Source organism: Octodon degus, unplaced genomic scaffold, assembly GCF_000260255.1.
Source record: "Octodon degus isolate 3935 unplaced genomic scaffold, OctDeg1.0 scaffold00207, whole genome shotgun sequence".
Lineage (NCBI taxonomy): Eukaryota > Metazoa > Chordata > Mammalia > Rodentia > Octodontidae > Octodon > Octodon degus.
The window spans coordinates 3,322,715-3,334,126 of NW_004524783.1; the positions used below are offsets into that span (position 1 = coordinate 3,322,715).

General features: G+C 52.2%; 1 protein-coding gene across 1 annotated transcript in view; it reads left to right on the forward strand.

The window, feature by feature from the left end:
- The window catches only part of Ankh (ANKH inorganic pyrophosphate transport regulator), a 141,456-nt gene that overhangs the window by 112,806 nt on the left and 17,238 nt on the right, over nt 1-11,412 (forward strand). Inside the window, exon 8 of the mRNA XM_004644746.2 lies at nt 2,757-2,852. Within this exon, the coding sequence (XP_004644803.1) occupies nt 2,757-2,852 (96 nt within the window). The remainder of the gene's footprint in view (nt 1-2,756; nt 2,853-11,412) is intronic.

Sequence of the window (11,412 nt, forward strand, 5' to 3'; positions counted from 1 at the left end):
CCTGCTCCTGGTCCCAGGGAGGGAGGCACTGTCCGCCCTGCTCCTGGTCCCAGGGAGGGAGGCACGCAACTGTTGTGATCTGCTGCCTGTGGTGAGATGGGGCTCTTGGCCGGTCACCAAATGTCTGCTTCACTACAGCTCCGTTACTGGAAACTGTAGGCTTTTACCCTAAAATACGTGTGACACCACCTGCCCAAGAGCAGTACATGGTGTGTTCAGTGGAAACGCTACAAACAGCCCACCGCCGTTTGTGTCTTAGTGTGTTTTGTTTGCCTTCAGTCTCCATGGCATAGGTTCAGAGCCCTTGAGGATACCATTTTTTCCTATCGTACAAAGAGCCCTGTGAAGGAAGAGGAGGAAAAGCCTTCAGCAGGTCAGGGGTCCCCAGGAGGTTGGTGGCACACTACACAGCCTGGGCTTGGAACTTCCCCCATCCGCCACCTTCTCCTCATCCTCCCAAGGACACAGAGCTCTGGGACGCAACACGGGCAAGGCCATAGGCTGCATTCGCCCCCTTTCCTACATGCAGCTGCCTGCTTCTGATCTGCCCCCAGTAACCTGCATGTGAGCATTGGGAGGGCTGCATCCCAGCCTTGCCCTCTGGGCCAAGGGCTCCTCTCCAAGCCCCTGAGTCAGGAGGTGAGTGTAGACCCCTGAGTTGGCACCTGGGTGCAGAGTTTCTCCAAGAAAATGCTTGTGGCTGCAGCCCACTGGCCCTGAGTCACCAGTGGGGAGGGGCAAGCAGAGAGACAGACAGACAGCTCAGGCAATCTGTACAGTGGGTTTAATGCAATCTGCAGATAGAAGTGACTGTTTTGAGGAACATACAGAGGGAGGTAATCCTAGAAACACAAAATGGATGGAGCCCTTTTAGATCTTAGTTCTAGCTCTGGAGAATAAGATCGTACGATGCGACTTGCTGACAGGAGCAGGTGCTGATGGGGTAAAGCCTGGCTGGGAAAGCCCCATCTGGAGCTGGTTTAGGCCACCTTGAAATAATAAAACTTAGCAGCACCACACTGTATGGCTTCAACAGGAGCATCTGAGAAAAGCATTGTTTTATTTCTAATTACAGAGGTTAGAAGTTATGAAAAATGCCTTTAACAAGCGTACCTCTGGCCAGAAACTTGGGTTACTCAGAGTCCTTTAAAACCTCATGCTTTGTGCCTACAGGTCCCCATGGATAAGCCCTAGGGGAGGTCTGTGCAGGCCCTTGGGGACCTCAGCCTCCGCAGCCCTCCTTGTCCTCTTTGTGGGTATCTCACACCTCATGGTGGTGCAGGCTACAGTGGAGCTGGGAGCTTCCCACTGGGCAGTGCAGTCTGCCCTGCACGCACTCATCTGTGTTTCTGAACTATCAGCCAAATGAGGTACAACACCTGCGCTAGTCTAGAGACACTGACACGTATTTCAAACTGGCAGCATCCCCGCTGGGGCTCTAGCACATCAGCGCAGGGACACTGCGGGCTCGGCAAGGTTGCCTGACTCTCAGCGTGGCCCCTTCTCAAACCACCAGGCACCCCCGTGGACTGATGCACGTTGGACGCATGGATGGGGACAGCCGCGCAGCATGCTGGGATGTGTGCTCTCGGGGGCAGCAGCCTGGTAGGAAGGCAGCTGTACATCAGATAGTAGGATTCAGAAGTGACATTGAGGTGGCGCTGCAGTGTCCTGAGGGGAAGGGGCGGGGGAGAGTCCAGAGCCTCCAGCCTCCCCACTGAGGGCCATCAGGATCCTTCCCAGCAGAACCCTGGCAGCTGCATGTGTGTATGTCCCATTAGCCTGGGCGTGAAACCAGGTGGTGAGCTTGTTTTTGTTTGTTGCCTCCAGACTAATTGGATCTGTAATAAGGCAGGGGTTCTCCTTCCCTGGAGATTTTCCTGGCTGTGGGGCCAGGCGCGGGCTGGGGTAAGGCTGTGTGGCAGTAAGACCTGAAGAACCGCAGCAGGCCTCAGATTAGTGGCCTACAGAAGGCCCATCCCAACCAGCCAGAGAGCTAGCTTCCAGTCCATTGTCACAGGAGCTCTTTGGGAGCACCCTGGGCTCCAGAAAGACGGGGGCAGCAAGGGCTTCGGAGCCCGTGACATGGGTAGACACAGTGCTCGGACTCAGAAGGCACAGCCCCACAGGGGAGCCAGGGAGTGCCCATGCGTGCTGTCCCCAAGGGTCGTGCGGAGGTGAGGCCCCAAGAGAGCCAGAAGTCAGAGGGCACAGGGAGGCTGTAAAGGTGATAGGCCTTGAGGAGACTTGTGTCTGGGGAATTAGGAGCCCCAACAGCAGGAGGAGGAACAAAAGCACCCCTGTCTCGGGGGAAATCAAGGAGCCATTTGTAGGGCCATGTGGAGAAATGACAAAGGGAACATGAGTCTGGGCCATTGAGCAAGGCCTTCAATGCCCAGGCAGTTTAGGTCCATTTGGTGGGGAAGAAAGGAGCACTGAGAGTCACTGAGCAGGACTGGGCCATTAGCAAGATGACCCAGGTGACCGAGGACAGTGCCTACCGGCTTCCGAGCTGAGCAGATGAGGTGGGCAGCTGGCGCCAAGGGAGAGGCCTGACTCAGCCTGGAATTGGGTCCGGGCACAGCTACGCGAGCATTGACAGCCGTCTGGGAGACCCAGCATGATGGCTGTCTTCCAAGCTGTCCCTTGGCATCCACGCTGCAGGCACCTCACAGAAAACAAGATGCTCTTTGAGATCCCAGGGGTCAGCCAGGGATACCCTGGAGCCCAGTGTCATTGCCGTTCTCTTTCCCTAGAATAACCCCAGCAACAAACTGGTGAACACAAGCAACACAGTCACCGCAGCTCACATCAAGAGGTTCACGTTCGTGTGCATGGCCTTGTCGCTGACGGTAAGGGGACCACAGGGCCCGATGTCTGTCTCTCTTTCTGCCTCTGTCTCTGTCTTTCTCTCTCTCTGTCTCTCTATCTCACTCTCTCTCTCTAAAGGGGCAAATTGCCATTTTTAAGATGTATTTGGTACCAGGTCTCACTACTCAGCTCAGACTCATAATGAGCCTCCTGTTGTCAGCCTCCCCAGCGCTGGGATTACAGGTGTGTGCCACCACACCGGATCTCAGTAGCCCACTCAGGGCACCCAGGGACAGGGTCAATGTGGCATATAACGCTGGGGATCGAACCTGGTCCCTGCACTGGTCTAAGCAGGCACTTAGTCCACTGAGCCATCTTGCTGGCCCTCACATTGCCATTCTGCAGGGAGTACTCTTTTACTCCATACTGTGTTGCTGTGCCAGATTCGCTGACAGCTCCCAGCACCTGCTCTCCTCCAAATGTGAATGTCTGCTCAAGGAGGTTGTTGTGTAGGGGTTGGGGGGTCTGCTTCTAGTATTCCTCAGGACTCCTTGTGCGAGCAAGAAAGGCAGGCTTTGCCTTTAATTTGAATCTCTCTCTCATCTCACTAAGGAATTTCCAACCCATTTTCTCCAAATCCAAAGTCAGCTTTGCACCCACCCATCCCTACCCCAAATGCACTTGGTGTTATGTCACTTTCCCCATAAAGTTCCTATTACATTATGCTGAGCAGCCGACTTACTTCTCACTTGCCCAGCCCCTGCTGGATTCCGAGCGCTGTCTCTCCGCCAAGAATACAGCTGTGAAGAGCTGTGGGTGACAGCCAGCCATCACCAGCATCTGTCAGGGACAGGGTGCACACCCTTGGGTAGACGTTGCACACTCTCCCCTCACTGGGCCCTGGGCAAGTCTCACCCGTGAGATCATGCTCAAAAACATGAAAGAATGCATATATAGTGTATAAGATGGTTTACTTTTTATTTATTTATTTATTTTTTGTGTGTGGTACCAGTGATCAAACTCAGGACCTTGCACTTGCCAGACAAGCACTTATTCCACTGAGCTATCTCCCTGGCCCCTATAAGATGGTTTATAATGTGTGTTGACAACAGCAGGAAAAGCAGCAATTACAAGATAGATGGTATACTAGGCCCTTTTGAGTTTTAAAGAGAGAAATGAGATGAAGGTAAGAATTATGGGGGTTTTGTGTGGAGTTGAGCTGAAGATAAAAAGAATTATGGGGATTTCATCTTGTTTTATTTTGTTTTTGCAATTCTAGAGATTGTACCCAAGGTCTTGAGATTGTACCCTTGCACTGAGCTATATCCCCAGCATTTTTTTTTTTTTTTTTTTTTGAGTCTTGCTAAATTGCCCAGGCTAGGCTCAGATGTGGTCCTCCTATCTCAGCCTGCCGTCATCCTGGGGTTACGGGTATGCACCACTGTAACCAACTGAGTTATGGCTACTCGCTTCCCTTGTTTGTTGTAGCTAAACCTATGCTGTTAAGTGCTGTGTAACACTCCCGTTTATATAAGCAGCATCAGTGTTTTGCAGAAATGCCCGGGTTGTTCAGTGACTCTCACCACTGACCAGCCCAGGGGCTGAGGGTGGTGTAAAGTGTTAGGCTACTGGGAACAGGCACAGTACCTGTCACCCTTCCTAGTCTGAGAGGAACCACTCAGCTTGATAGCATCAGAGTCCTTCCATTTGACTCCTGCACATGGTTTAAGCCCTTAATGGACTTTACTGCAAAAAGCCATGGCTTCATGTTTGCCCATTGATCCAGCAACTGAGTAGATTGCAGCAGGGATGGCAGGGGAGCAGAAGGCTGGTACGCTTGCTCTCAGCCGCCCATCACCTCCAGCATGGTCTCTGCACCCCTGCAGCCCTGTGAACAGAGGTGTCAGAAGCTCGCCCGCTGCTTCCATACTGGGTGGAGGGGATTTCTGACTGCCTGCGTCGGCTGAAGTCAGACCGGTGACCCCAGGCAAACCTCTTATGGGCGTCTGTCTTCCTGTGGTGTGCAGGTTTTTCCATGGTTCCCTAAAGTGATTGACAAAACACTGAACAGCTCTGAAACAGTTTAAAAGAGTATTTTAGGACAAAAACCAGAGAAATTTCTATTCCAGAGAAGATCTCAGCTTTTGGAGTCGAAAGCTGAGTCAAGTCCAAGGCCAGGTTCTGGACTTGGCTCTCACAGGCCCAGACAACCAGCAGCCCTTGGCTGGAAGTCGCCTCCTCTGTGTCCTCTCGCCATGTAGATGGCTTCCCTTGTGTAGATAGGCTGAGTAGAGGGGAGCGCTCGACCGTGTCAGGCGCAAGGACTGTCCTTGCTAGTGATTTGTGGGCAACAATTTGTACCACTAAAAAATTATTCTACAGCAAGCTCATTTAAAAGGATAATTTAGGATCTGGGAAAAAGATTACACATCTCCCAAGTAAAGCTTTACTTCTTTAATTATTATAATTCTCGATCACAAAAGCCTTCTGTAGCTAGAAGTATTTCAAGGTAAACTTTCATCTTAGAAGAAAGCTTAGGACTCTGCTGGAGGGGCACTTGGAGGTACGCTAGCCAGAACCTATAATTTCTCAGAAAAGGAAATGACTCAGACAGGACAAGGGAATTGTCCAAGTACCCAGTAATAGAACTGGCTGGATCTCGGCTTCTGAGGCCCCGTCCGGTGAACACCACAGTCCCCAAGGAACAGGAGCAAGTCCTGTCCTTGGGCCTCCGCATGGCGACGGCTGGCACCATGCCGAAGGAATGGGAGTTTCTTCCACATTAAACACTTAAAAGCCATGATGTTTGAGCATATAGCCATGAAGTATCTCATGTCCAGTCTCCTTACAGCAGCTCCATCAAAGGATGCAATATTTTGGCTGGAGGAATTGTTTCTAAAAGGCGTGGAGGAAAAATGGAAAGCAAGATTTTTCTAAACATGGCCTTCAGTGGTCGGTATAACACAGACAGCTTTCTCTGTCGTTCACCGCATTCCTCTCTGCTCGTCCTCGCTGCGCTTCATGACACAGGCTGGTGATGTGGCACCAGGCCTGCCCTCGTGCTGACACGTGGAAGGGACACAGTATCAGCCGACTTTTGCCCATGGGCGAGGGTCTCAGAGGCACTGGCAGCGCTGTGTGCAGCTGGGAGGTGGGTGCAGTCCCCATCAGTGCACGCACGCGCGCGCACACGCACACACACACACACACAACGCAAGCGACAGGCGGCTTATCTACGCTCATTTGCCCCTGTCTTTAAAGCTCTTAAAAGGCCCTTTCCTTTTGAGTCTGTTTTAATGTAATATTTTTGAACATCTGACTGTCTGGAGATTAACGTATCAGAAGTTACCAGAACACTCACAAGCACCCAGCTTCATGTTTTTTCCAGAGTATGACTTTTTTCTTCCAGTGCTTTTCTCAGCCTTTGCCCGGAAAAAAATCCCCAGTGTTTTTTTTTTTTTTTCTTTTATTTTGAAATAGAGTTTCATTGTGCTTCCTAGAGTGGGCTGGAGCCTCCAGGCCTCCTGCCTCAGCCTCCCGAAGTGCTGGGGTTGCAGGCGTGGGCCACCACGTAGGCTTGGGGCCTGATTTTTCCTCGATGCTTCAGCAGCTCCTGTGTCACCTTACACTGGGACGATTCCACACGCTCACTCTTTGGGGTCATCAGCTCTTGTCCCTGCTCTTGGAGAGGACGGACTAGGACCCCATCCTGTGGCTCACTGATTCCAGCTGCATCTCAAAGGAAAATGCTCATGATGAAAACGTCACCCTTTCGCCCCGCAGGGCTCACTTTTGGGCCCTTGCCATCTGGGTTCAAGTCAGACTTTAGCTGTGAAAAATAAGACTGCATCACTTCGTACAGTTAATGAGAGACACATGCAGACACACATCTGTACACACTCCCTGGTGTAGAGTGTCGCCTTAAGTGTAGATGATCTCTTCTTGCTCTGTAACTTAGTCCTGCCATCATACTTCTCCCCCACAGTTACCTTTACACCACTGCATTTTAAGAAAAGCAGCCAATATAGACTGGCCAGCTAGCTGCTCTTTGGGGTGAAGGGAGACACCGAGGACACCCCTAGAGGGACAGCTTCAGGAAGGCATGTATGTCATGACAGCCAGCCCTGCAAGCCCCTCATGGGAAGACAGAGTCAAAGCTTGTGATTCTGGTGTGGCGGAAGGGGAGCGGTCTTGGGGGCAGGGCTGTTTGGCCCTGAACTTCCTGCAGAGCTGTAGTCCCTGTCCTGAGTGCTCCCTGCTGTTGGCCGTGCATCCTGGGAGGCCTTTTCTCTTGGGGGTCTGCGGGGGGGGGGGGTGCGCCACCTGGGAAAGGTGCTCCTGAGGAAGGGGCCTCCTGCCTCCGGAGCTCCTGCCTCCTTGGCAAGCAACTCTGTGGCTACCTGAGTTTGCAGAACCTCTGCCATTACAAGCTGTGAGGTCTGTCATGGTCCCTGCTGGACTGGAGATTTGGGAGTAAGAAAGGAACCTCTCACCTGGGTGAGACGCGTCTGCCCAACAGTATTCTTGAAGGGAAAGTTCCAGATGGGTCAACATGCCAAGCCAATTTGGTGAAAGCCAGCATGCTGTTAAGCTCACCAAATTTGCCTATTTATTCAAAACACACACACCTCTTTCTGTAGTTTACAACAGATTGTGTTAAACAGCCAGGTTTGGCCCAGCTGCTTCTAGTTGACCAGTTTGCATTCTGACTTCCCGAATGGCATCGTAAGAGCATTTTTCTCTTCTTAAGCTCCCTGCTGCTTTAGCTTTGTGCAGCTGGTGCCAAGAAACGGAGGAAAAGCCATGCAGAGCACAGGCCTGGCTTCCGCTGCCCCCCGCCCCCCAGCCTTTGCACACTGCAGAAATGGGTGTCCTCCAGAGGAGCTTGGCACGCCAGGGCAGGGCACCTCTGGGCAGGGGATGGCCTACATGCACCCCCTGCATGCCAGACCCGGGAAGGCTGAAGGAGGGAGACAAGGACCAGGGCAGGGAGGCCGTGCCAGAGATGGAGAACCACAGTCAGAAAGAGAAGGAAGTTCATTACTAAACGATGGAGCAAAATGGCAGATGTGGAGGAACAGAGATGTGCCAGTGTGCGGCTCAGAGGGCGTGGCGCTGGCCCAGGGCCCTGCCAGTTCTTCCGGTCCGAGTTGCTGTGACTCTAAAAGATTTGACAAGATGGACTTCTAAGTGATAGTAAGTCGGACACATTGACAGTTGGCCAAAGCGGTCGTTGCTCAGGCGCCTCGTCAGGAGCCGCGTCGGGAAGGCAGGTGCGGAAGCTGCTCTCGCCGGGCCCTGCACCCTTGCTCACACAGCCAGGCCAGCCCGGGGCCCAGACGCCACCAGGGCTGGCATCCTGCAGCTTCAGCACACTGGGCTGCTTGGGCTGTGGGGGTGTCACCGTCACTTAGGCAAAGAGAAGAAAGCCTGTGAGGGTGCTCAGTAGGGGCCACAAAGGCATCAGAGGTCGGTGGCTCTTAGCGCTTACGCGTTTGCTTCTTGGTTCACCCAGACCTTTTGAGCCTTGCCTTTTGCAGTCAGTGAGAGGTCAAAGAGAGACCATGAAACCATGAAAGCCAGAAGCTTCTACTCTAACTGAGGGGGTTTGGGCCGTCTGCTGCATTGAGGTATGGGCCCCCAGGAGCTCAGAATGTGACCTCATTTAGAAGCAGGACCAAGGTGAGGCACTGGTGGGAAAGGTGGGCCCCTGAGCAGAGCTGGGATGACCGGCGCCGGCACCCAGTGGGGTGCGCTCCCCGGCCTCCTCAGCAGGCTTGGGGCAGCTCTGAAGCAGCTAAGGGGTGCTCCCGTAAGGCAGCCCTGGAAAATGGTTGGGCGGCTTTGCTAAGAGAAGAGAGGCTTCTTGTTGTCACCAGAGGCCCCACAGACTCCATCCAGTCTTCCATAGCCAGCTCTCTGTCCCTACGTTGTGTAAACTATCGCCAGCCACCCAGCGTGTATGAGGAGGTGCTGAGAAGCACTCGGCCTGCACCTCCGCGCTGTGCTGCACTTAGCGGCTTAATTATGTCTTCACTGATGGCCTTTGGGGAAGAGGGTTATGGGCATCGTAGCCCCCCACAGAAGTGAGTACCAACCCACTTGCAGTTTGTATTAGTATGTAATTGCCAGAAACACAAAACCAGAAATTTGGGAAGTTTCAATGAGAGGTGACTGCTTTTTTGTTTGCTGGTTGATTGGTTTGCTTGTAGGTTTGTTTCAGTTTGTGTTCAATGCTGGGAATTCCCAGGGGCTCTGTAGCACTGAGCTGTATTGTCAGCCCCTTTGGGTTTTTATTTTGGGATTATCTCACTAAATTGCCCAGGTGAGATTCATGTTGGTAATCCTCCTGCCTCAGCCTTCCTCTGTCCTGGGCTGGTGGGGGTGCACTGCTTGCCTGGCTGGAAGGTGACTTATTTAGGATTGCTGCTCTGGAGGGCCAAGGTCAGGGACCCACCCCTGGTGATGGCCTTCCTGCTAGCAGAGTGTCTGGTGCAGCAGGGCTGCAGGTGGCTGAGCAGGCTCCATCCCATGGCCCTACTTCCCCCTCCTCACCCTAAGCTGACCCTGGTGCAGGAACAGCTTTATCAGCCCCCAGCCCTGTCCTCCACCGTGGCCCAGTTAACTGCCTCCAGGCACGACGCCTTAGGACTCTGGCTGTGTGTGAAGTGTTTCATTAGCTCAGCTGAAATATGAACTCAGGCTCATGGCAGACTTTGCAGTGCGCCGGAAGCAGACAGCAGCTCGGCCTCAGCAGTTCACCCAGTGCCCAAGAAGGTTCTGCTGCCGCTGGTGCTAGGCACTGTGTGTGCTGCGCTTGTCCAGGGCATGAAGTACCTGATGGTGTACAGCTTGCTTGCAGTGAGTGGAGAGCCTGGAAAACCTGGGAAACATCTCCAACTGCTCTTTTGTAAATGATCTCAAAAACTGCTGAATAGCGCAGTTAACTCTAGCACAGTGAGAAGGGAACATAGTGAAACCCCTGATTAGAATGCTAAGTGCCACTGTGTGGGTCACTGGAGTGAGGACCATGAGACCTGGGAACAAAGGAAACAATGAGAACCGCTCTGGTTGCACAGAGGGGCCAGGAGTTGGGGGAGTGGCAGCACTTAAAACTGACCCAAGTCTCAATCTCGCTCTTTCTCCCCACCCCCTGTCTCCCTCTCTCTCTCCCCTTCTCCCTCTCCCTCTTTCCCTCCCTCTCCCTCCCCGTCCTTCTCCCTCCTTCCCTCCCCCCTTCTGTCCTTGTCCTTCTCTCTCTCCCCTCACCCTCCCTCTCTCCTTCTCCCTCTCTCCCCTTCTTTCTTTCCTCCCTCCTCCTCCTCTCTCTCTCATCCTGAATTACATTCTCCACGCCCCTCCCCTTATGAGACAGGGTCTTGCTCACATAACTATACTGGCCTGAAAATGCAGATCCTCCTGCCTCAGCTTCCTAAAGGATCTACAAACTGCAGTACAGAGCTTCAGGATAAATACTGAGGGGATGTCACTGAGCTTATCAGATACAAAAGATACATTTCTTGTTATATAGGTCTTGCTTTATCTTGGTCTTAACCATCCAGCAGAAAAGTATAAAAATGAAGCATAAAAAGTAAAGCCATATTAATATGCTGAGCGGTAAAAGGCTCAAGTCAACAACTGACATTGCCAGTCTTATGGAAAACCCACTACTATTATGGACTACTGGACTATATTGGAATATTTTGCTGAATTCACGCACTTAGAATATTTAAATGACAATAGAATTCCCTTCTCTGACAAAACTAAGCATAAAAAGGGGATACAAATGAAGGACCATTTTGTATATTCAAAATAGTTACGATAGATATACAGCTACATTCTCTTAATTCAATGAATAGAAAGATTTGTTCTAATAGTGTTTGTGGACAGGATATCATGTCTGCATCTTGTACAATGAATAACCACTAAGACAACAATATGCAATGTATTTATTATTGAAACTATCCTACTGGGCTGGGGAGATGGCTCAGTAGAATAAGCGCTTCCCTGGCAAGCGCAAGGGCCCGAGTTCAATCCCCAGTTCCAAAAAAAAAAAAAAAGAAACTATCCTACTAATCAGTTTTGCAACTGTCTCATTGCTATTTGTTTCTCAATAAAATTATTTTTTAAAAAAATAAGAGTTGGAATTGTAGGCGTGTGCCACCAGGCTCCTCTCTTCTTTTTCTCCTAATGGGTGCAGGGTCAGTCCCCTGCCTAGACAGCAGAGAGGACTGCAGGCAGCAAGCAAGCACATACATGCCAGGGAGGACAGGTGCTGGGTGGCCCCGAGGCCTCCTGGGTTTGCATTTTGGACTAGAAAGAGTGCTGCGTGTGTAGCATTGCAGGCCACAGAGCAGCACGCCTCCAGGGTCAGCGGGAGGCTCCCTGTGCACCCCCACTGCCCCAGGACAGGATGGGCAGGCATCACTTGTGCAGCACCTTGGGGCCCTGCCCGGGGCCTGCACTGGCCCTGCTGCAGCCGAGCAGCTCGGTCTCCGCTAGCGAACTTGGCTCTGTAGCACGGGAGGGAGCTGATGGCTGTAGGAGCACAGGTGCTGGTCCGGGCACTGCGCTCCACCAGGCCTTCCAGATGCATCTGAA